The sequence below is a fragment of the Gymnoscopelus braueri genome (genome assembly GCF_963280865.1).
Source record: "Gymnoscopelus braueri genome assembly, chromosome: 8".
In the NCBI taxonomy this organism is placed as follows: domain Eukaryota; kingdom Metazoa; phylum Chordata; class Actinopteri; order Myctophiformes; family Myctophidae; genus Gymnoscopelus; species Gymnoscopelus braueri.
This window is the reverse complement of record NC_137609.1, coordinates 8,320,741-8,343,443: the sequence shown is the minus strand read 5'-3', so window position 1 is coordinate 8,343,443 and position 22,703 is coordinate 8,320,741. Positions and strand designations below refer to the sequence as shown.

At 45.0% G+C, this 22,703-nt stretch overlaps 1 protein-coding gene across 1 annotated transcript in view; it reads left to right on the top strand.

Moving 5' to 3' along the window:
• The first annotated feature begins 1,730 nt into the window (after positions 1-1,730).
• The window catches only part of LOC308089888 (uncharacterized protein), a 66,493-nt gene continuing 45,520 nt past the window's right edge, over positions 1,731-22,703 (top strand). Inside the window, exons 1-2 of the mRNA XM_080434838.1 lie at positions 1,731-1,829; positions 16,045-16,146. Coding sequence (XP_080290964.1) covers positions 16,077-16,146 — 70 coding nt within the window. The 5' untranslated portion in view covers positions 1,731-1,829; positions 16,045-16,076. The remainder of the gene's footprint in view (positions 1,830-16,044; positions 16,147-22,703) is intronic.

Sequence of the window (22,703 nt, the reverse complement as noted above, 5' to 3'; positions counted from 1 at the left end):
GCTATTTTTTATTTATTTAAGTATGACTTTCTTCTATAATGACCTGCGAGAATAGTGATTTATTATTAATTAATTAAATTGTTGATTATCTTTTGTAATCGATTAACTGTTGCACTCCTAGATTCTCTTCTCTACAGGTCTGGAAGGTCACATCACCCAATGTAGTATGAATCACCCCATTCAATACATCCAAATGTCCCCATTCTATGGGGTCACATAGTGCAGAATGTGATTTATGTTATTTTTAATGCCTTCTGAGGGCAGCTTTCTCTACTGAACTGAACTGATTCTTCCCACCTCTGAGTAAAACAAATAGCTAGAAATATAACAAAATAATTATCGCCGACTACTGAGATGATCTGAATTAGGAAGTATCCCATTTCTTTAGCTATGAGTCTCTATTACTATCATACGAAAAAAAAAATGCAATTTAATTTAGAAAAGAAAGGTGTTGTGTCCGGCCACATGTGTTTTGCTAATTATTTTGATGTTCATGGTAAAACAGTTTTTCTATGATCTTACATTTGTTTATGTTATGATTAATATAGTGTTGTCTTATCTGTGCAATGACTTCATATAATGAATATTTCTGATACAAAATAACTTGTGATATTCTTACTGTGTCACAGTCTGAAAATATTTTACACAGCCTGCATGTAGCGATGGGTCGCCGTTACTAGACCTTATTGAAACACGGATACATAAAGACACATATTGTAACAAATGCAGCTCGGGTTGTGGTAGAGCAGCATATTTTGTGTATTTCACGCTGAATAAGGCGGACTATTTTTAGGACAGTAGCAGCATACTTTGTAATTGAGTATAATTGTAAGACTTGTGAAGAGGATTGTAAAATAGAATGTAAATCTCTTGTGCCATTCTTAGGCATTCTTACACTGCATTCATATTGATATGTTTACATTATTTGAAAATCATATGGACACAACATTACACAACACAATAGTATGTTGGTATATGTTGCATCCTGTAGCATGGTATATATTGATATATGTTGTACCCTGCATTTCTATGTGATCAGAATCGGACCTGTTCAGCATCAATGTGCACTGATGAAAGCTGTGATGTTATGTATGCAGAGCTGCAACTATCGATTATTTTCTTAATGATTATTCTATAGATTGTTTCTTCAATTAATTGAATAATCGCAAAGCTAGATTAAAAACAAAAAAGTTTAATTTTTTAAATATATACTGTGTGTGTGTGTTGTGAGCTTGTAGATCTGCTATTTTTTATTTATTTAAGTATGACTTTCTTCTATAATGACCTGCGAGAATAGTGATTTATTATTAATTAATTAAATTGTTGATTATCTTTTGTAATCGATTAACTGTTGCACTCCTAGATTCTCTTCTCTACAGGTCTGGAAGGTCACATCACCCAATGTAGTATGAATCACCCCATTCAATACATCCAAATGTCCCCATTCTATGGGGTCACATAGTGCAGAATGTGATTTATGTTATTTTTAATGCCTTCTGAGGGCAGCTTTCAATTTCATTATCATACTGAGCACATACTGAGTAATATACTGTTACTGTATATAAACGACAGTACCCGAGACCAACAGTAGGGGGCAAGAATACGCCAACTGGCGTCTAAACAATGTGGTCGTCAGAAGAAGAACATACCCACAATGCAGTAGTGAAAACAACATGGTGTGTTGACGGACTGTTGTTGACACTTTCAAATACCATAGATTTATATAAAAGTAAGATACAAAGAAAAGTAAAACGTGTCGTTTCTAAACAGTGTCGTCGTTAAGCAGCAGGAGGACGTTTGTTAGCAGCTCAACCACTGAAACACAGCAGGTACAGATCAACTCATTCATGTTGGGTTTTCATCTATTTATCTTTCCGATGAACACATCTGTTGTGGTTGATCTGATTTATTTTAGTGATCATAAACAAACACATTAGGCTACGACCAGTACTAAAACGTAGCGATGCAAATATTAGCCCCATTTGGAACCTCTCCCTCCGCTACCGCTCCGAGATGAGGTCCCACGTTTGTTGGTGCCGTTTGCCTGTTTTGTCCCGGGACATATTATATGTGGAATATTTTCCACTTTACATGATTCTTACCCTTTTCCGCACATCGTATCCAAAAAGTAAAGGTGTTCTGCACTGCTCTCAGATGTTTTAACTTCTAGCGCCAAATAAAAATCGAACTGACGGGTTGAATTAAGCGTTTGAATCGCTTAAATTGTTATCCTGTGGCCATGTTTCCCAATGCAATCTTACTGGAGCAGTACTGCGCATGCGGACGGGGGCCATAGGCTAACATTTTAAGCGATTTAAACGCTTATTTGAACCCGTCAGTTCGATTTTTCTTTGGCGCTAGAAGTTAAAACATCTGAGAGCAGTGCAGAATACATTTACTTTTTGGATACGATGTGCGGAAAGGGGTAAGAATCATGTAAAGTGGAAAATATTCGATAATGTCCCGGTCAAATGGCACCGACAAACGTGGAACCTCATCTCGGAGTGGTAGCGGAGGGAGCTATGCAAATATATACATCGTAGGTTACGAAGGTAACCACGGTTATGTGACCCTATTGGATCACTCCAATGTGGGTATCACTCCGCGGCGGAGGGATACATTCGAGGTAAGGATTAACTGATTCACTACCGTGCGCACCTGTGCGTGCGTGGGGGTGTGGCCTCCCCTATATAGGCACACCACACCCACGCGCGCCTGCTTGAAGAACATTTCGAGGCGCCTCAAGCACCACGACAGGATTGGAGTGATCCAATAGGGTCACATAACCGTGGTTACCTTCGTAACCTACGTTATGTTTCCCCTCATTGGATCACTCCAATGTGGGTATAGAAGTACCCGATTCACCTGGTGGTTGAGGTAGGAACAGTCAGGCCAACAAAGAAGGCTGAAAGCATAGAACCTACCCCGAACTGGCCGCCTCGTCTGTGAGGTCAGGAGGAGCTGCCCAGAACTGCCGACACCAATGCATTAGGTGTCGCCACGTTGACATTATAAAATCTGGCAAAGGTGGCAGATGAGGCCCAACTGGCTGCGGCACACACCTCAGAGAGTGGAACCCCCCGCAGGAGGGCTCTAGATGTGGCCATTCCCCTGGTGGAATGAGCCACCACACCAACTGGCCCAGGCCTACCAGCCAGCCCATACGCCAACTGGATTGCGCCCGCTCTGCATAGCACACAAAGAGCTGGTCTGTCCTGCGCAGCGACTGCGTGCGACTCACATAAGCTTGCAGAGCCCTTACAGGGCAAAGCACACTGGGAGCGGAACCATGCCCCTCCTCGTCTGCAGATGGGGAGAAAGCAGATAGAGACCAGGAACTGTTGACGTACCCCTCAGACAGGACCTTCGGCAAGAAGGAAGGATTTGGTCGAAGAACCACACTCCTCCGGTCAGGCCCCATCTGGAAGCACTCAGGGCTTACTGAAAGAGCATGCAACCCTCTTGGTGGAAGTGATTGCTAGTAGAAAGGCCACCTTCAAGGAAAGGTGCTTCAACGAAGCAGCCTCGAGGGGTTCGAATGGAGGCCTAGTAAGGGCTGACAAAACAATGTCCAGATCCCAGCGTACAGCCTTCTTAGCTCTGGCTGGACGCAGACGTCTGGCCCCCTTCATGAACTTAGAGACCCAGGGGTGTCTCCCCACCGAACCCTCTGGAAGCTGGACATGACCAGCAGAGATGGCTGCCAAGTACACCCTCACAGTGGAGGCAGACAATCCCTTATCCAGACAGGATTGCAAGAACTGCAATATGGCCTGCACATTGCAGAATTCTGGGTCCAGGCTGTGCGCTGCACACCAAGAACTAAAGATTCGCCAGCGCAAGTGATATGCTGCATTAGTAGAAGGAGCCCTGGCTCCCTGCAAAGTAGCTATCACCCCCTCTTGGAGGCCTAGCTCTGACCACTGGCGCCGCTCAGGGGCCAGGCCCACAGATTGAGCCACCGTGGTTCGGGGTGCCACAGGGTCCCCCCGGCCTGCGAGAGGCAGTTGCCTCAGGGGCAACTGCCATGCAGTCCCTGCAAGGAGAGACGACAGGAGACTGAACCATGGGCGCCTCGGCCAAAATGGGGCAATTAGTATCAACCTGTGACCTGCCTGCTTGGTCCTGTCCAGCACTGCAGGGATCAAGGGAATTGGAGGAAATGCATACAGCGGTTCCTCTGGCCAGTCGTGGGCCAGAGCATCCAGTCCCAGGGGTCCCGGAGGCCCCGTCACTGAGAACCAGAGGGGACACAGAGTGTTCCCTGAGGCGGCAAAGAGGTCCACTTGGGCCCGGCCAAACCTCATCCACAACTGCTGCACCACCTGAGGGTGCAGGCGCCAGTCCCCCTCTTGCGGCCCTGCCCTCGAGAGCATGTCCGCTGCTGTGTTGTGAGCCCCAGGAATGAACGCTGCATGTAGAGAAGCTAGATGCGCATGAGCCCACAAGAGCAACCTCTCTGCCACTCTGTGCAGACGGGGAGATCTCACCCCCCCCTGGTGGTTGATGTAGGCCACCACTGAGGCATTGTCTGTCCTCACCAACACATGTCTGTCCCCTAGGGACGGGAGGAAACTCTGAAGAGCCAGGTGCACTGCCCTGAGCTCCAAGACATTGATATGTCTGCCCCGCCACGGGGCCTTCCACTGGCCACTCGCTGACCTGCCATTGTGCACTGCTCCCCAACCTGCCAGGGAGGCGTCCGTGCACACTAGCTCCCTGCGACACACCCTGTGCAGCTCCACTCCTTGACATAGAAAGGAGCGTGAGTGCCACCTCGACAGCGCCCTCAGGCACTGTGCTGTCACCACAAGGCGACGATGTCTGTGTCGTTTCGGGTGAAATCTGTGGGAGTTGAACCACAGTTGTAGAGGCCTGAGATGGAGCAGGCCTAGAGGAACCAGCAGTGAGGCCGCTGTTAGCAAGCCCAACAGACGCTGGCACTCCCACACTGTCACCTTCTGACCGCGCTGAAAGCGGCTCAGGAATGAGAGGATCGTCTCTACCCTTACCCGCGGTAGAGACGCCCTCATTGTCTGTGCATCCAAAGACATCCCTATGAATGTCACAGCCTGGGATGGAGTCAAGTGACTCTTCTCGTGGTTCAACACCAACCCCAACTGCTGTATGTGGAGCACAACCTTGTGTGTGGCTAAATTCGCTTCCTCCTCGGAGTGAGCGCAAATTAGCCAGTCGTCCAGATAGTTTAGTATCGTCAGACCTCTGGCTGCCAAGGGCGCGAGGACTGCCACCATGCATTTGGTAAATGTCCGTGGCGCCAGCGAAAGCCCGAAGGGAAGGACCATGAATTCGTAAGCCCTCCCTTCGAAGGCGAACCGGAGGTACTTCCAACAGGATGGATGCATGGGAATTTGGAAATACGCATCCTTCAAGTCGATCGTCGTGAACCATAGGCCCTTCGACATGGCCTGAAGAACACGAGCTGGGGAAAGCATACGGAACTTTAACCGCTTTAGCCAGCGATTCACCCTTCGCAGATCGAGAATAGGGCGAAGCCCCCCGCCCTTTTTGGGAATGACAAAATAGGTCGAGTAGAACCCACCTAGCCGTTCTAGCGGCCGTAGTATCCTGATGGCGTCCTTGTCCAGCAGTACGGATATCTCCTTCCGTAGCACTTCCCTCTTCAGGGGGTCGGCCACTGTTGTAGGATGGATACCCGTGAATGGAGGCGGCCGGCCTTGGAATTGGAGTCTGTACCCTTGGAGCATGGTAGAAAGAACCCATGGGGACTCCACCCGCTCCTCCCAGATTGCCCTTTGGGCCTGGGAGAAGCGGCCGAGGCCGGCGACACTGTCAGGTTGACTGCTGAGGCCCGCCCCCCTTAGGAGTGGCGCGTCTGGGCCTTCCAGTCTCGTTGCGTCCCCGACGGCGGTCCCCCTCTCTGCGCCTGTCGACTCGCCTCTGAGCCGGGTTAGGTGACGCAGCCTGGGGCTGCCGAGTAGGCAAGGACTCTGCCGTCCTCCCGGACGGTGGAGGGCCACCTCGGTCTGGTCGGCCTGGCCTGAAAGGAGGGGCACGGACCCGAGGTGGAGGCATGAAATGTTTCAGGGTCTCCCGATCCTTTCGGACCCTGTCCGTCTGCCGCAAGATATCATCGACCCCGGGCCCAAAGGTAACACCGGGGGTCAGGGGGAGGTCAGCAAACGTGCTCTGCATAGAGGAAGGCAGCTTGGTCTGTGCCAGCCAAAGGTGGCGCCTAGCAGTCACGATCTGGCCCAAGGCTTTCCCATTAGCCCGGGCCATGTCTCTCTGGATCTGGCCGATCAGGTCAGAGACCAGTTTCACCTCTTGAGTGAGAGGTCCTCTATCCCCTGTGACCTGGGGCAGCAAGCTCTGCAGGTAGGCGTGGAGGAGCATCACTGCATTAGACAGGCGTCCCCCCGCTGTCAGTGAACCATAGACCGTCTTGAGGTCATCGTCAAACGTCCTGGGAGGACCAGGCTTAAGACGTGGGGTTTTGCCAATGATGTCCTTATCTGGCAGGACCATGGCTGCAATCATGGAGTCCATGGTTGGGTACTCCCGGAGGCCAAGGGAATCAGGCTCTGCCATGAAAGCCCATGGCCCTGAATCAGAGGTAAAGTGGAAGCGGCCTCTTTTTTCAGCCCAGCCTTCCATCATGGCCTCCTTGAAGGCACTGGATATGGGCACCACTGTTGGGCTGCCCGGAGGACCCTCCTGGGCAATGTCCAGGGTAACTCTGATCCTCTCTACAAGGTCCTGGACCCCTTCCTGCATGGCAGGGGCCACATCAGGGCGGTCACTGCCCCCCTCAGAGGGCCCCGCTGACTGCTCGGACCTGCGGTTAACAGTGCCGGCGTCATCTCCCAGCCAAAGGCCCTCGCTGGCCTCCACTGAGAGAATGTCGTCTCCCTGGTCAGCGTCCACCTGCTGATGCCAGGTCAGCTCTCCACGCCCGCCCGCACTGCGGGCAGGACTACTGTGATGGCGGCTCACCACACCGGAGGGAGGCAGAGATCTACGGTCCTCAGCTGGAGCCAAGGCCTGAGCCACCCAGGCCCGCATGGCCCCCAGTCGGGCCACTCTCAGGCGCTCAGAGAAGACACAGCAGTACAGGCAGCCATTAGGGCGCCTAACCGCCTCCTCTGCATGGACCAGCCCCAGGCAGTGCATGCAAGATGCATGCGCATCCCCAGGTGGGATGTCCTCTCTGCACTTGACACAAAGGGCTGACATCCTGTAGTGGCCCCGTGCCCCTGGCACGCCGTGGCAGGGTCGCCTCTCCCTACGCACTGCACCCGGTAAGGGAATTACCAGGGGAGAGGCCCAAAGACAATGGCCGCCCCGTAAGGGTCTTACACCTGGGTCACAGTTGTAACTGAAAACACTACACTTATCCCCTAAACAGTAATAAATGTAGTCAGCAAACAACAGACTGACCAGGCTTCCAGGTTATGGAGATGCCTGTCAGCTAAGGGGAATAACAGTCAGCACCAGGTTATGGTAAAACTGACTGAAAACACAAAATTTGAAATATAAAGCACAACAGTCTGACCAGGCTTCCAGGTTATGGAGATGCCTGTCAGCTAAGGGGAATAACAGTCAGCACCAGGTTATGGTAAAACTGACTGTAAATACAAACTATAATATATATATAATAATATAAAGCAGAATTTCCTTTAATTGGGATTCCTGCGAAACAAGGAAAGAAAGCACAAAAAGACCTCAGAACAGCTAGCAAGCTAGTACAAGCTGAGGCTTGGTTAGTGCAGCCGGCTGCTAACCAGCGCTAACAGCGCTACAAACATTTAGCAACCAGCATAAATGGTACACACGGCACAATAATAAAGAGTTCTCGTGAGGAGGGCTACAAAGTTAGCAGCTCCAGGCTAAACCTAGCCACTGAGAACACTTGGATGTGAAATAATTGAGCTATAGTAGAGGTTACATACCTTCTCTGCTCACTTACCGACCTTGAACCTGAATGTTCCGCCGAGAAATGAAAAAGCAGGCGCGCGTGGGTGTGGTGTGCCTATATAGGGGAGGCCACACCCCCACGCACGCACAGGTGCGCACGGTAGTGAATCAGTTAATCCTTACCTCGAATGTATCCCTCCGCCGCGGAGTGATACCCACATTGGAGTGATCCAATGAGGGGAAACATAACGTTTTGTTGCCTGTTGTTGATGATGTCACTATAATTAAAGTAACGCTAGTTACATCAATGTTTTATAGCAATTTAGTGGCTAGTCTTCATACAAGCAGAGGTGCAAACGTAGCTTGTAAATGAGCAGGATTTGTACTATATATATATATATATATATATATATATAGTGCTATTCATGATGTAGCCTAGACATTAAAGGAATAGTTCACCCTAAAAAGTACTTATTTTCTATCAATTACACACCCCATGAAGCCTTAAATTCATGGATTTATTTTTGTTTTTGTCACATTCTAAGCCAATAATTTGATGACCGGTGTATTTCCGGTAGGAGACACAAAGAGGCTACTTTGTGTCTCCTACCGGATACATTAGCATATTTCTGCCTGTAATCAAATTATTGGCTTAGGAATGTGTCAAAAACATGGGGTGTGCAATTGATAGAAAATACGTCATTTTTGGGGTGAACTACTCCTTTAAGGTGCAAGAAGAGTATCAGTGTGTTGTGAGATAAGTTGCAGAGTATCAGCAGTGTCAAGTTCAACCACATTTAGGGCCCCTACACACTGCCCGATATTTGAAATGGTCGGCGAGTGAACAGATCGTTAAGCATTACACATTGCATGAGTTTCTCTCTTGAAATCGGGCTAAATATATCGTTGTGATTCTCGCAAAATTGATTGGTTGGCGACAGGGGTTCACTGATTGCAAGATATTTCACCATGATGTGATCCCGACCCAATACATACATTTGTTCTTATTCCAAACGTCTCACGAAAACGTGAAAGGCTCCCGTGATATATGCGCGAGACCGAGACACGACACTATAATGATTGACATTAAATAATTCTCAATTTCTCTGTATTTCTCTCTCTCTCCCTCTCTGAAACAAACGTTTCAAAAGTCAACCAGGGTGCAATTCAGATCAGAAGCAGTGTTGCCGTGTCCGCTTATTATAAGCGAGTTGCTTGTAAAAAATATTGGTGGTTGATTGATTGATTGATTGATTGATGTAGTTTATTTAGTAAGACATGAGAACAGTACATGACAGTACATGGAAGTACAAATTCACAATACAAGGTCTACTAAACTGGAACTCTCATTAAGCACGCAGCTTGTTTAAGATGAGAACCCCATGCACACAAATCATGATGACATATAAGAGACAGACAGATATACACACTACTATACAGAATGTCATACAATCAGCTTTCAGGTTACTGGTATGAAGAGAGAACAAAAAAATATATATATACAAAGGAGGAAAATGAAGGAGGGGGGGGGTAGGTTAAGACTTAGACAGGGGCCATTTTCGAATTGCAGCCTCCTGAAGGTGTATCTTTAGGGCAGTTTTGAAAGTGAGTAGGGTTTTACACTCCTTTACTCCTTTTGGTAGGGCATTCCACATTTTTGATGAATAGCATGAGAACGAGTTCATTCCCTTAGTTGAGCCAAATCTGGGTTGAACATGATTTGTGGAGCTGCCTCTGGTGTTATGATCATGGACTTCATTAACATTTTGGAAGTATTTTGACAAATACAGGGGGATCCCAATGTTGTGGTGTATCTTGAAGACCAGGCCCAAAGCAAGTTGCTGTACTCTGTCCTCAACCCTAAGCCATCCAATCCTAGCAAAATGAGCAGGGGTTAGATGGGTTTTGTGATTGAGGCCAAGAAGTAGCCTTACAAGCTTGTTTTGGGATGTTTGGAGCCTTGTTTTTAAGGCCTTGGAGGTGTTGTGATACATTACATTACATTACATTACAGTCATTTAGCAGACGCTTTTATCCAAAGCGACTTACAATAAGTGTATTCAACATAGGTAGGGAACGAAAACTACTAATCACCAGAAGTCTTTAGTGCATTTTCTGCAAAAACAAGCAACCAAGAGTATACCTAGCGCTAAGGTAAAAGTGCAATATATCAGCTACCTATTTCCTTAAACAGATGAGACAAAATAGCTAAATCAAATGAGCATGAGCTAAAACAAATAAGTGTATCGACTAAACAAGATCCAATAAACAATCCAATAAACAATACAGCAATAGAAAACAAGCGTTCGTACAACTAGTTAACAACAAGTAGGTCAGGCAGAGAGGAAGGGTAGTGTTTCCTGAAGAGGTGAGTTTTCAGCCTGCGGCGAAATATGGGCAGTGACTCTGCTGTCCTAACATCAGTGGGAAGTTCATTCCACCACTGTGGGGCCAGAACAGAAAAGAGTCGTGACCGTGTGGATCGGCCAGAAGGACCCTTGAGTGACGAGGCAATCAGTCGCCCCGAGGTGGCAGACCGAAGTGATACCATGAAGTGCATGCATAATCATAATGACCTTGGATGAGTATTCTTACTGACTAGACGATCAATCCTCCACAAATAGCGTGTTGTTTGGTTGACATTTTCGGCGTTTTTGTTACCAGAGAGGTTTGCCTCCAAGATGGAGCCCAGGTAGGTAATTTCATCCTTTCTTTTGATGACATCATCACCCACTTTGATCGTGAAACTCTCTGCCTTGCTAAGGTTAGGACTGGACCCAAAGAAGATGGATTCAGTTTTACCCAGGTGTAATGAAAGTTTGTTGTCAGAGAGCCAAATGCAGATCTTGTTGAGTTCGGAGCTGAGAGTTTTCTCAACCTGCAGCCTGTCCCTGTCCGAGACTAGCAGGGCCGAGTCATCTGCGAACAGGAACAGTTTGCAGTCGCAGGCTGATGACATATCATTCACATATATCAGGAACAGTAAAGGTCCTAGTATACTTCCTTGTGGGACACCACAAGTCACAGGGAGGGGGGGGGACTGGGTGCCGTTTACTTCCACCACTTGCTCCCTCCCTTCCAGGTAGGATCTCATCCAGTTCACTGACGTATCATCAAAACCTATTGCTTTGAGCTTATTGATCATAATTGGGTGATAAACGGTGTCAAAGGCCTTCTGGAGGTCCAGCATGACCATGCCGCAATATTTGCCCTTGTCGACATCTTGTTTGATAGAGTCGTTCAAATAGAGAAGGCATGTGTCAGTGGAGTGGTTTGTTCTGAAACCAGATTGGAATTTGTAGATTAGATTTTTCTCGGCAAGATACTTATCGACCTGTTCATAGACTATTTTTTCCATGACTTTCGAGATGGAGCTAAGAATAGAAAATAGGCGGTAGTTGCCAGGGTCTAATTTGTTTCCTTTTTTGTACAGAGGGGTCACCCTTGCTTTTTTGAAATCGTTAGGGACCCGTCCCTGTATGATGGAGAGGTTTATTATGTGGGTAATGATTGGAGCAATGGAGGCGGCTGAGTCTTTTAGAAATTTGGCGGGGATATTGTCGAGGCCTGTGGCTCTGTGTTGATGAAGAGCACTCAATTTTTTAAACACCTCTTCTGTTTTCACAGGGGAGAGTTTAAAATCATCTTTGCGTACACCCTGTTTTTCGTAAAATGAGTCAACATACTCTTCACCATAGCACCCAGAGTGAGGGGGTAGTTTTTCAACCAAATCTGAGGTTATGGTCGTGAAGAATATGTTGAGGATTTTACTCACTTCATGTTTGGATGTGATGAGAGTGTCATTCACCTTGAGGCTTATGTTTGTAAACCTGGTTTTCAATTTCTTGCTGCAGCCTAGTAGGTTGTTGAATAGCTTCCAAAGCTCTCGTGGTTTGCTTTGATTTTCCTCAATTTTGTCATCGAGGAAGCTTTTTTCTGCTAATAGGAGCATGCCATTAACCTTGTTTCTAAGCTTGTTTTTTTCTTTTTCAAGTTTAGCTACGTGGGATTCGAGACCTTTGTTAAAACATTTGGCGAGTTTGATCCTACCTTTATGAAACTCAGAACACTTTTTGTTTCTGACTTTCATGGTAGTAAGGATGTCCGAATTCATCCATGGTACCGAGCAGGTTTTGACCCTGATGGTTTTCATGGGAGCCACACTGTCCAAAATTTGAATGAATTTGGTTTTGAAACCAAGCCAAGATTCGTCTACCTGTGTGCTGTTTAGTACGTCGGACCAGTCCAGTTCCTCTAGCCTGTGATCTAAGTCCTCACTCTTATAGTTTTTGAGGTCTCTGATCGTGACTGATTTGTGGTAACCGGTCTTAGGTTTACGTTTCTTTCTGGTGCAGAAGATCATGTTATGATCAGATATGCCACAGGTAGAAACACCACTTTGCGTTTCTTTTTAGCTTATTTCCAAAGTTGCTTATTTGGCTTTATTACTTAATGTTGCTTTTTTTCTTTGAAAATAGTTGCGACGCGTTGTGAGCTTGTAGATCGGCTATTTTATTTGTATATAGGTTTAAAATGCTCATTGTTGGGCTTGTTTTCATAGACCTGGTTGCTTATTTCTCGTGCAAAACCTGGCAATACTGTTCAGAGATACATACGTGCGTCTCACACACACACACACACACACACACACACACACACACACACACACACACACACACACACACACACACACACACACACACACACACAGACACAGCTCTCTCTGTCTGCAAGCCCTATTCCTCTCTAATAATAAACAGCCCCATCGTCGAGCAGGCTGGCTCACTCTATCAATCTGTTTATCATGTTTAACTAATACAGGACTGGACTGTCTGTACGTGCGTGGCTGTTATGTGCTCTCATTGGCTGTAGCGTGCACTAGATCGGGGCCCATAGCCCCAATTATCCAACAAGTTTGAAAATCGGGAACCCCTCGCCGACCGTACTTTATCGGGGTGTTTCTTCTCGGAGTACCTTACACACTGCGCGCTCAACACCTCGCCGAGGAATGCCCGATCTTAACTGAGATCGGTGGTTTTGTCGGCGAACACCAAAAAATATCCCCGATAGTGAAATCGGGTCAAATATCGTACAGTGTGTAGAGGTCTTAAGTCCACAAAAGGTCACTTTCTCTGGTAGGGCCAGTCACACTGAGCACTATAACAAAGTCGATAACCAACTATTGTTTATTTTAGATCCCCATTAGTGACTGCCTCAGCAGTGACTATCAGTGGCGTTCCCAGGATTTAAATTTAGGGCAGGCGAGATTTTTCGCCTCCCCCCTCTATTACCCCCCAAAAAAGAAATTTCAACTCAATCAAAAACCGGCGATAGAAAACCGGCGAAAGTTGCCTTTTTGTCTCCGCCAGGCCGAAAGGCATGGCGAGAGAGTATGTTTTCGCCCCTGTCCGTCCGTCCGTGTGTCCGTGTGTCCGTGTGTCCTGTCTGTGTGTTAGCACCAAATCTCCGGCACCGTTGGCCCGGTCGCTGCGAAACTGTGCACACACACTCCCTGGATGCCAATTCAGAACCTCTGCCTCAAATTTTTCACATGGGCCTGTTATAGCGCCACCAGGAGGCCGATTTGTGCAAAACCCATTTTTTCCCATTACTCCTACAGTTTTTAACCAAACCTCATGCAAATCGGTACACAGTATCTCTATAGTCATGTGATCAACCCTGATCTGTCCGCTAAGGTTACCATCCAAAGTTTGCAGGATTGGTCCGTTTTGAACAAACTGCCTCAAATCATGAACGCAGCTTGCCATTTCCATAAAATTGCACACGCACATTCCCACTAGGCCGAGGAAGAAATGGCACTTAAAACTTTTCACATCAGCCTCATGGTGGCGCTATAACAGGCCGATTTGCATTTTTAACTATAACTGCACCGATCTGCGTGAAACTTTGCACAGGAAAAACATCATGCACTGCATTTTTCACATCTGCTTTTTACAGCGCCACCAGGAGGCCGACTTATGTCAAATACATTTTTGGATATTAATCCTTCAGATTTTATCCAAACATCACGCAAATCGGTACACAGTATCTCTATAGTCATGTGATCAAGACGCATCTGTCCGATATTTCATATTCCATCCTGATTGACTAAGGTTGACTTCCAAAGTTTGCAGGATTGGTCCGTTTTGAACAAAATGTCTGAAATCACGCGGTGTGCGATTTCCGTGAAAATTTCCACGCACATTCCCACTAGGCCGAGGAAGAAATGCCACCCTTTTCACATTGGCCTATTATAGCGCCACCAGGAGGCCACAATAACTTACCTGACCTGGCGGAGACCTGTGCTCCGAGGAGCACTTTTTCTAGTTCAAGATGTTTTGTCCATTATCTCTGGAACAGAGGTCCAATCTGCTCAGTTCAAAGCTTGTTGGATGCGTGACTTTGAGGACATTAAGCACGCAATGACACCTTTTTGGGTTATTTTTTTTTTTTTAGGGGAGGTAAGATCTTAGATGGGCAGGCGACCGCCTGCCCTGCCTGTGGGTACGCCACTGGTGACTATTCTTCCTGGGGTCAAACAGTACAATAAAAAAATGCAATTAAAAAAACGAAAAAAAAAAAAAAGACGAAAAAGTTTAACATGCCCATGATGGACTGACTATACATGGCAGGGCGTCCTCTTCCCTGAGCCAGGCCTAAACCTGACTGCATACCAAAAGTACATGCTAAATCAAGATGTATCAAACTATCAATATAACAACAATAAACAGAAACAACACACTAAAATTAATTTAACCCATTAAGACCTGAAGCCGATTTCATTGTACAAATGTTTTCTAAATCCCAACAGTATTCTGAAAAAACATATGTTTCTATATCAGTGGTGCTCAAACGTTTTCATGTCAAGGACCCCCAAAATGATATGTATTTGCCCGCCGACCCCATCTCAAAATATTTTGTTCCAGGGACCCCCTAGCCTGGGTAAACCCCTCCCTCCTTTCATTATGAGTTTTCCTGAGGGAGGGGTTTACCCAGGCTAGGGACCCCCAGAAGCAAAGATTTGAGTTACAAATGTTTGCTTTAAAACATATATATATTCAAAGATTTGCACACATTTTCACAGTTTTTCTAAAATAGCAGATATACAAGCACTCGGTGCCTGGCACTCGGTGCCAGGCATAACTCACCAGGCATAACTTGACTATAGTAAACTGACAAACATTAGACGCAATCTAAAACAATCTCTGTCCACATCTCTTCTCAGTCTATTCTTAAAACCAACTCTGCTGGTGATTAATACTAAATACTGTGGAAGTCTATTCCAGTAAGTGATTGCCCTGTACATAACTTTTTTTTTTTTTAAAGCATCAGTTTTGGGTTTAAGCTGGGTGAAAGCACCTCTCAGGGCTTGCCTGGTGCCATAGTTATGACTATCACTAGCAAGCTACAGCTGAGAAGAGAGATCAGCAGGTTTAGGTGATGTATAGATGTTTTTTTTAAAAAACAGAATCAAGCTAAGCTAGTAGCGAACTATAAAATTCACCCTTGTATTTCTTATAGTTGTGGTGTGAACTCTGCCATTCACTTGACTAAAAACTATTTCTCAAACTATATTTCTATAGTTACAGTGCTCAGTGTGAACGGCCCTTAATCCACAGGTAGGTCCATGAGGAAAAGCAAAATCAGTATCAGCCTGATGACAGGCGGTGGTCATGCCTTGTTCAACAGTCTGATGGTAGTCAGGTGGAAGCTGTTCATAAACCTGGTGGTCCTCTTGACCAACTAAACATTTGTCATGCTGTGGTGTGTCAGGCTTAGAATGACCCATCAAGTTAATGCATGACATTGCAAATAGTTTCCCCATTTTGTTCATGAGCTGCAAATTGTAAATTTTTACCCAAACCCCTGGTTTCTCCAGATACATCTGGTTTTCTCCAGATAAATATACTAAAATTTTTCAAATGATATATTGTGTATACTTCAAGTCCAAGTGGTATAAACTGGAATGGGGGAAATTATTGTGTGCAAGATTATATTTTGCACAAGTAATCAGACAATTAACAATGATATTTGATATAGTAAATAAGTAAATATTTCTATTATATAGTTAATGTTAGTGATATCGTTATGTATATTAATAGTTAATGATCAATACAATTGAATGATTCAATTCCTTCATTTCAGGCCAGTGTGTGGAGTCCAGACTGCAGGTGAAGATGAACTCTCCAGACTCAGCCAGGGACATTTCTATTAAACAGGAGGAACCTGAAGACCACCCACACCTCAGTAAGTTTCACATGCTCAATATTTCTTTCATATTTTCTGTTCTGTTTTAGAGCTGTCACAATATCTAATTTTCACTATACATTAACCAAGCAAACAAGCCAACAAATATCATATGAAGTTATTGTTATGACGTGGCGGTGAGACGTCTAGAAATGGGTCTGTGAGTGTGATCTGTGTGAGATAACAGATCTATGACAGGCTTTTTCTCAGCTTCTTGACTTGTAGTTTAACCACTTGAACCCTAGCATCCCTATTCTGGGGGGAACATTTGCTGAAAACAGCCAATCTACAAGCTCACAACGTGTTGCATTGCGATGCATTGTTAGGGTTAGGGTTACTTTCTTAATTATAGAGGGTGTAAGTGGTTGAAACAGTATATATTCAACTATTTTCTGATTTCAGTGCACTTTGATAATCTTTTGACAAAAAAAAAAAATTACAATGACTTGAGGCACATCAGATGTGGGGGAAAAAAAGAAAGAAGAAACATCAAATATGAAAAATACTTCCTTGGCTTAAAGGAGAGAGCCAGACCAAAATACATGTGGATTGTATCTGCCTATAATCAGTCACCAACATACCTGATGCAGTTGACCTTTTTCATAAAAGCCCCTGTTCTGCATTCTGCGGACCCCTCCCACAGCTAGAATGGAGCCTAGAGCATATCGCTAATTTGGCTATTTTCGTCGCTCCAAACTTATTTTTTCCCCAAATCGTCTCCATGTAGTGTCCTGGCACTCACTCATGAGCTGCCGTTCCTACAGAACGGCTCTGATGCGTGAACTCTCGCGAGATTCTCGTGTCTAGCGAGATTTCGTGTCGAGCGCTCCTCCTCCCCTCATAAGTGACAGGGCACTACATGGAGACGATTCGTGAAAAAAAAAAATTGGAGCGACGAAAATAGCGAATTAGCGATATGCTCTAGGCTCCATTCTAGTTGTGGGAGGGGTCTGCAGAATGGAGAACAGGGGCTTCTATGAAAAAAGTCAACTGCATCAGGTATGTTGGTGACTGATTACAGGCAGATATAATCCACATGTATTTTGGTCTGGCTCTTGGAGCACAATACATTTGGTGTTGATCGGTACATCGGTGTGTGAGGTTAGGCCTGGACACACAGACAGAGAGATTCACCGACTCACAGACCCATTTTTAGACATCTCGCCTCCTACAGAGCCACACTGTAAAAATCAGTTTACGTAGATTTTAAACTATGACCCAAATTTCACCAGACATTTCATTCCATGACGTCATGCGGCATGAGCTGTAATGGGTCTACCTTTGAGGGTAAAAAGATTTTTTTGAAAAAAAAAAATCAGAACCCAAGATATCATTATCTGAAGATTTGCAGCTCCATCCACTCCTTGTTTAACTTATAATTGAAAAAGGCTGTATCTCGCTTCCTAAGCACTTTTTATTTACTTTGAAAAAAAAAAGAAAAAAAATCGCACAGGCCAGAAATAGCCAGAAATAATTCTGGCACTCAGTGAGTTAAATATTTGATGTTCGTTTGTTGGGTTAAAATAACTAAATATAGAAATTCTAATTATTTTTAAAAATATGTATTTTTGCTAATACCTTGCTAAAACGTTGAAGCCTGATTTAGCAGAACTTTACAGAAACACCTTTACTAACCTGTATTTAGTACCTGTTTGGTTTATCTGAATGGGTAATGTCTCATTTTGTACATGGAACATGGAAGATAGAAAAAAGAATTTACGTTTTAGGAATCCATTGTTCACTGACACTATCATGTTATTTTTCTGCTCCTAGACATCCTGCACATGGTTGTGTGTAAAGAGGAGGTTCCCACTAAACAGGAGAGGAGCCCCAGTCTGCTCCAGGAGGAACCAGAGCCTCCACAGATTAAAGAGGAACAGGAGGAGCTACTTCAAAGACCAGATGGGCCAATGTTGACATTACTAGCAGTGAAACATGAAGAGGAAGACGATGATGAAGACATCTCTTCACACTGTTCTGAAATTGAAGTTGAACTTGAATCTGACACTGAAGTCACTGAAGACAGTGATGATTGGGAGGAGACCAGTGGAGGTTAGTCAGCTTTAAACACAAGGACAGGGTGGGATAATGTGTGGGGAAAACTGGGAGTAACGACTAAATTGGGTGAAAAAACAGGAATAAAACTAAAATAAAAACAGGAATATTAACAGGGACGCACTAGTGCTCCCAAAAAGGGACTTGTTTGAAGATGAAAGCTTTAAAAGATGCATCTGTAGTCACCATTTGTAACCTACCTTATCCCGTCTCTCCCCCTTTCTCCTCTCACTCTCTCTCGCTCGCTCTCTCTCTCTCTCTCTGGCTCTCTGTCTCTTGCTCTCTGTCTCTCTCTCTCAGGAGTGAGGTCCCATTCTTCCCAGACTCGGGCCTCCTCTTGTTCTGAGTGTCCAGACGCCTTCACGTCTCAGGTCTTCCTCCATAAACACATCAAGAGGAGCCACAACGACCTCTACTGCCAAATGCTGAGGAATGGACAGATCACCTCAGCTGCCTGTCGGCAAATCACCAGCTTTGTAACCAGCCCGAAACGAGGAGACACTCACCAACCAAGATCTTATAGTCATCAAAACTTTACCAAGACTTTAACTGAACTAGGAGAAGCAAAGACACATCAGTTGACTTTCACAGGAACGAATGCACACATCTGTAAACACTGTGACCAGAGTTTCAGTCGAACAAGTGACCTAAAGACACACCATCGTATCCACACTGGAGAAAAACCTTTCCACTGTAGACATTGTGACCAGAGTTTCAGTCGATCAAGTGACCTAGAGACACACCAGCGTGTCCACACTGGTGAAAAACCTTTCCAGTGTGAAAAGTGTAACAAGAGTTTCAGTGTTTTAAGTCATCTAAAGGCACACCATCGTATCCACACTGGAGAAAAACCTTTCCACTGTAAACATTGCGACAAGTATTTCAGCCAATCAAGTAACCTAAAGACACACCAGCGTGTCCACACTGGAGAACAACCTTTCCATTGTAAATATTGTGACAAGAGTTTCAATCACTCAGGTCACTTGAAGAAACACTACCAGAGTGTCCACACTGGAGAAAAACCTTTCCACTGTAAACAGTGTGACAAGAGTTTCAATCAGTCAGGTTCCCTGAAGACACACCAGAGTGTCCACACTGGGGAAAAACCATTCAACTGTAAACATTGCAACAAGAGTTTCAGCCACTCAGGTCACCTGAAGACACACCAGAGTGTCCACACTGGGGAAAAACCATTCAACTGTAAACAATGTGACAAGAGTTTCATTCACAAAGCTGATCTGAAGAGACACCAGCTTGTCCACACAGGAGAAAAACCCTTCCACTGTCAACGGTGTGACAAGAGTTTCATTCAGAAAGCTGATCTGAAGAGACACCAGCGTATCCACACTGGAGAAAAACCTTTCCACTGTAGACATTGTGACCAGAGTTTCAGTCGATCAAGTGACCTAAAGACACACCAGCGTGTCCACACTGGTGAAAAACCTTTCCAGTGTGAAAAGTGTAACAAGAGTTTCAGTGTTTTAAGTCATCTAAAGGCACACCATCGTATCCACACTGGAGAAAAACCTTTCCACTGTAAACATTGTGACAAGTATTTCAGCCAATCAAGTAACCTAAAGACACACCAGCGTGTCCACACTGGAGAAAAACCTTTCCACTGTCAACATTGTAAGATGAGTTTCAATCAGACATCTGCCCTGAAAAAACACCAGCGTGTCCACACTGGAGAAAAGTGTTAAAGGAGAAATCCGGACATTTTAAGTGTTATCTTTGATGTGTCGCTTATCACTCACCATCCTTGAAAGGGACGTTGAGTTATTTCAGAGAGTCCCGTGTCGTCATTTTTTCGACCCCCTCCGTTGGCATAATGGGAGCGTGTGCCTAAGTGAAATTCGTCTATTATAACCGATGCAAAGTTATTTTTTTCTCTACTACTACTCATTGTAGAGTCTCATGATACTCAAACATGCACTGAAAGTTCCTGAGAAGCTAATGCTAATGCCGAACGAGCTAACGCTGTTTGCTTATTTCTCTCCCTGGCAACACCGAGTTGCCAGGTTCTGGGAGAGAAACAAGCAACCAGCGTTAGCTCATGTCCAAGGATTCGTTAGTGATGTCACATCACTGACAAATCCTTGGTATCTTTATGCCGTTCTACTTCCGTGTAGCATAGTAGCGACATAACTGTTGAATCCTTGGTATTTTGATCATAGCCTTTCAACAGTGTTTGTTTACCGTCGCTCCATGCTGTATTTGGATTCTTTCACGCTTGCGCTTATGAAACACTAAACAGGATTATTATTTCATGTCAACATTCAACTACAACTATCAGAAGATGTAACTCAGGTAAAGTAATGCGTCACTCTGCAAATTTAACTAAAGTTTTCCACCTGTACAAAGTCATTTCTTATACAGACATCAAGGCTAATACAGACATAAAGATTTTTTAATCATCCTTCCCTTGTCAATATCTTGCCATTTAGGGCAATGATATAACATTATGTAGTGATTTGATAACATAAATAGCAGCCACCAGCCAGTCATTTACTAACATAAATAGCAGCCACCAGCCAGTCATTTACTGCCAGTCAACTGTCTTCTGAGTTTTGGTATTGGAATGATGATGATTAGCGACCCACCCCCCCTGATCCGAACTAAACCAAAGCATGCCGGTCCGCGAACAAATGCGCAGTTTGGGCTGTTTTCTGTGTTCTGTTCTGTCTAAAATCACCGGCGGGGAGGGGGGGGGGCTGCCCGCTGGCTGCATGAGCAGCAACCGCCGCTGCCTCAACTCTATGGGGTGGAGTCCAAGACGGTTCAAGGTTGGACCAAATCTTGGGGACACCCCTTGGGGCTGTCTTTGGAGCTGGTCTGACTGAGACGCGTCGAGACAACATGTAGTGCGGAAAGGAATGAGACCATGCCGTCGTGACGTAAATAACGTCACGAGATCTTCGAAGATTACTAGATATCTAAAAACACAGATTATACACAAAAAACCCAGGACCGTGTTTCTTGAGTCCTAAACTTCATTAAAAAAAGATCTGGTTGCAAAATCGGCGAAATGTCCCTTTAACTGCCACCAAAATGACTGCAAGTTAACATTTCAGCTGATTGCATCCGTGCAAGCATTCATGCAAGACTTGCAAGTTCACGATTATTAGGCGGGTCTCTCACTGCTTTTTATTTATTGCGAGTGTACTGGCGTTCAGCGCATTGTTTTGAAATGTGATTAATTAACAATCCTTTTTTTCAAAGTGACTTGCATGAAGTCACTCGATAAATATATGATTCATATAGAATCACTTGCACAGAAGACAAACATATCAATTGTCTGATAACGTTTTTGAATTCAATTTAATTGGTGCACATTAAGGTGCACATTCGTTACATTTTATGATGATTGATCATTTGATTGATCATTTTATGATGATTGATGCACCGTGCATCAAAGTGTGTGTGTGTGTGTGTGTGTGTGTGTGTGTGTGTGTGTGTGTGTGTGTGTGTGTGTGTGTGTGTGTGTGTGTGTGTGTGTGTGTGTGCCCCGTGCATCATGCACGGGGCACACACACACACACACACACACACACACACACACACACACACACACACACACACACACACACACACTCCATAGTATGTAGTTGCTTGTAGAAGAAAGTAAAAATGTTTTACAAACTGACATGCAGGTAGAGATGTTGCGTTGTTTGCTTGCAGAGATCTACAAGGTCTAATCATGTCATTTCCCGCCACCCCAAGAGGAAGGAGCGAAGGTCTTCTTCTCCCAAAGGCCGAGCGAGGAGCGCCTCCCTCTCGCCACCTCCCTCCTCCTCCTCCCATAAGCCGGGAGGGGCCAAAACTAAGAGGACAGAGGAGTCGTCCCAACAGAGGAAGACCCCCCCCCCCCCTTAAAGGGACAGTAGTACTGCAACAGTGCCTCTGGTGGAAAAGTTAGTTTGGAGCTACTGAGGACTACTGATTCATTTGATAGGTTCAGCAGTCATCCACCAAACTTTGACGTATAATGATCCTCTTCTCTATTCAACAATGATTTCATATAAAAGGATACTTCTGCTACGAAATAACTTGTGATGTTCTTACTGTGTCACAGTCTGGATATAACATACAGCCTGCATTTGTCATAGAAATATTGATATATCTACGTTAATGGGAAGATTAGATGGTTAACACATGTTTAATACATGGTACAGTGTATGTTGTATCCTCTATTTCTGTGAGACATGTTCAGAACTGTTCAGCATTAATAGTGTGCAGTTGATGAAAGCTGTGAAGGATGTTCTCATCTCTACGGGCCATGGACGGTCACATAGTACCAGTGGTGGACAAGTACTCAACCCATTCAAAGTATACAGTAACAGGAGTGCTACTGTTATCCCTCAAACCACCGGTGCTTATGGAAGGGAATAATATTAAAGAGAGAGGAAGAATTATGCCAAAAGGGCATAACAAATTCAGGCCCAGGCACTCAAAAGTAAAAGGCTTTTATTAACCTGAGTACTGGCTTTTTAAAAAGTACTTCA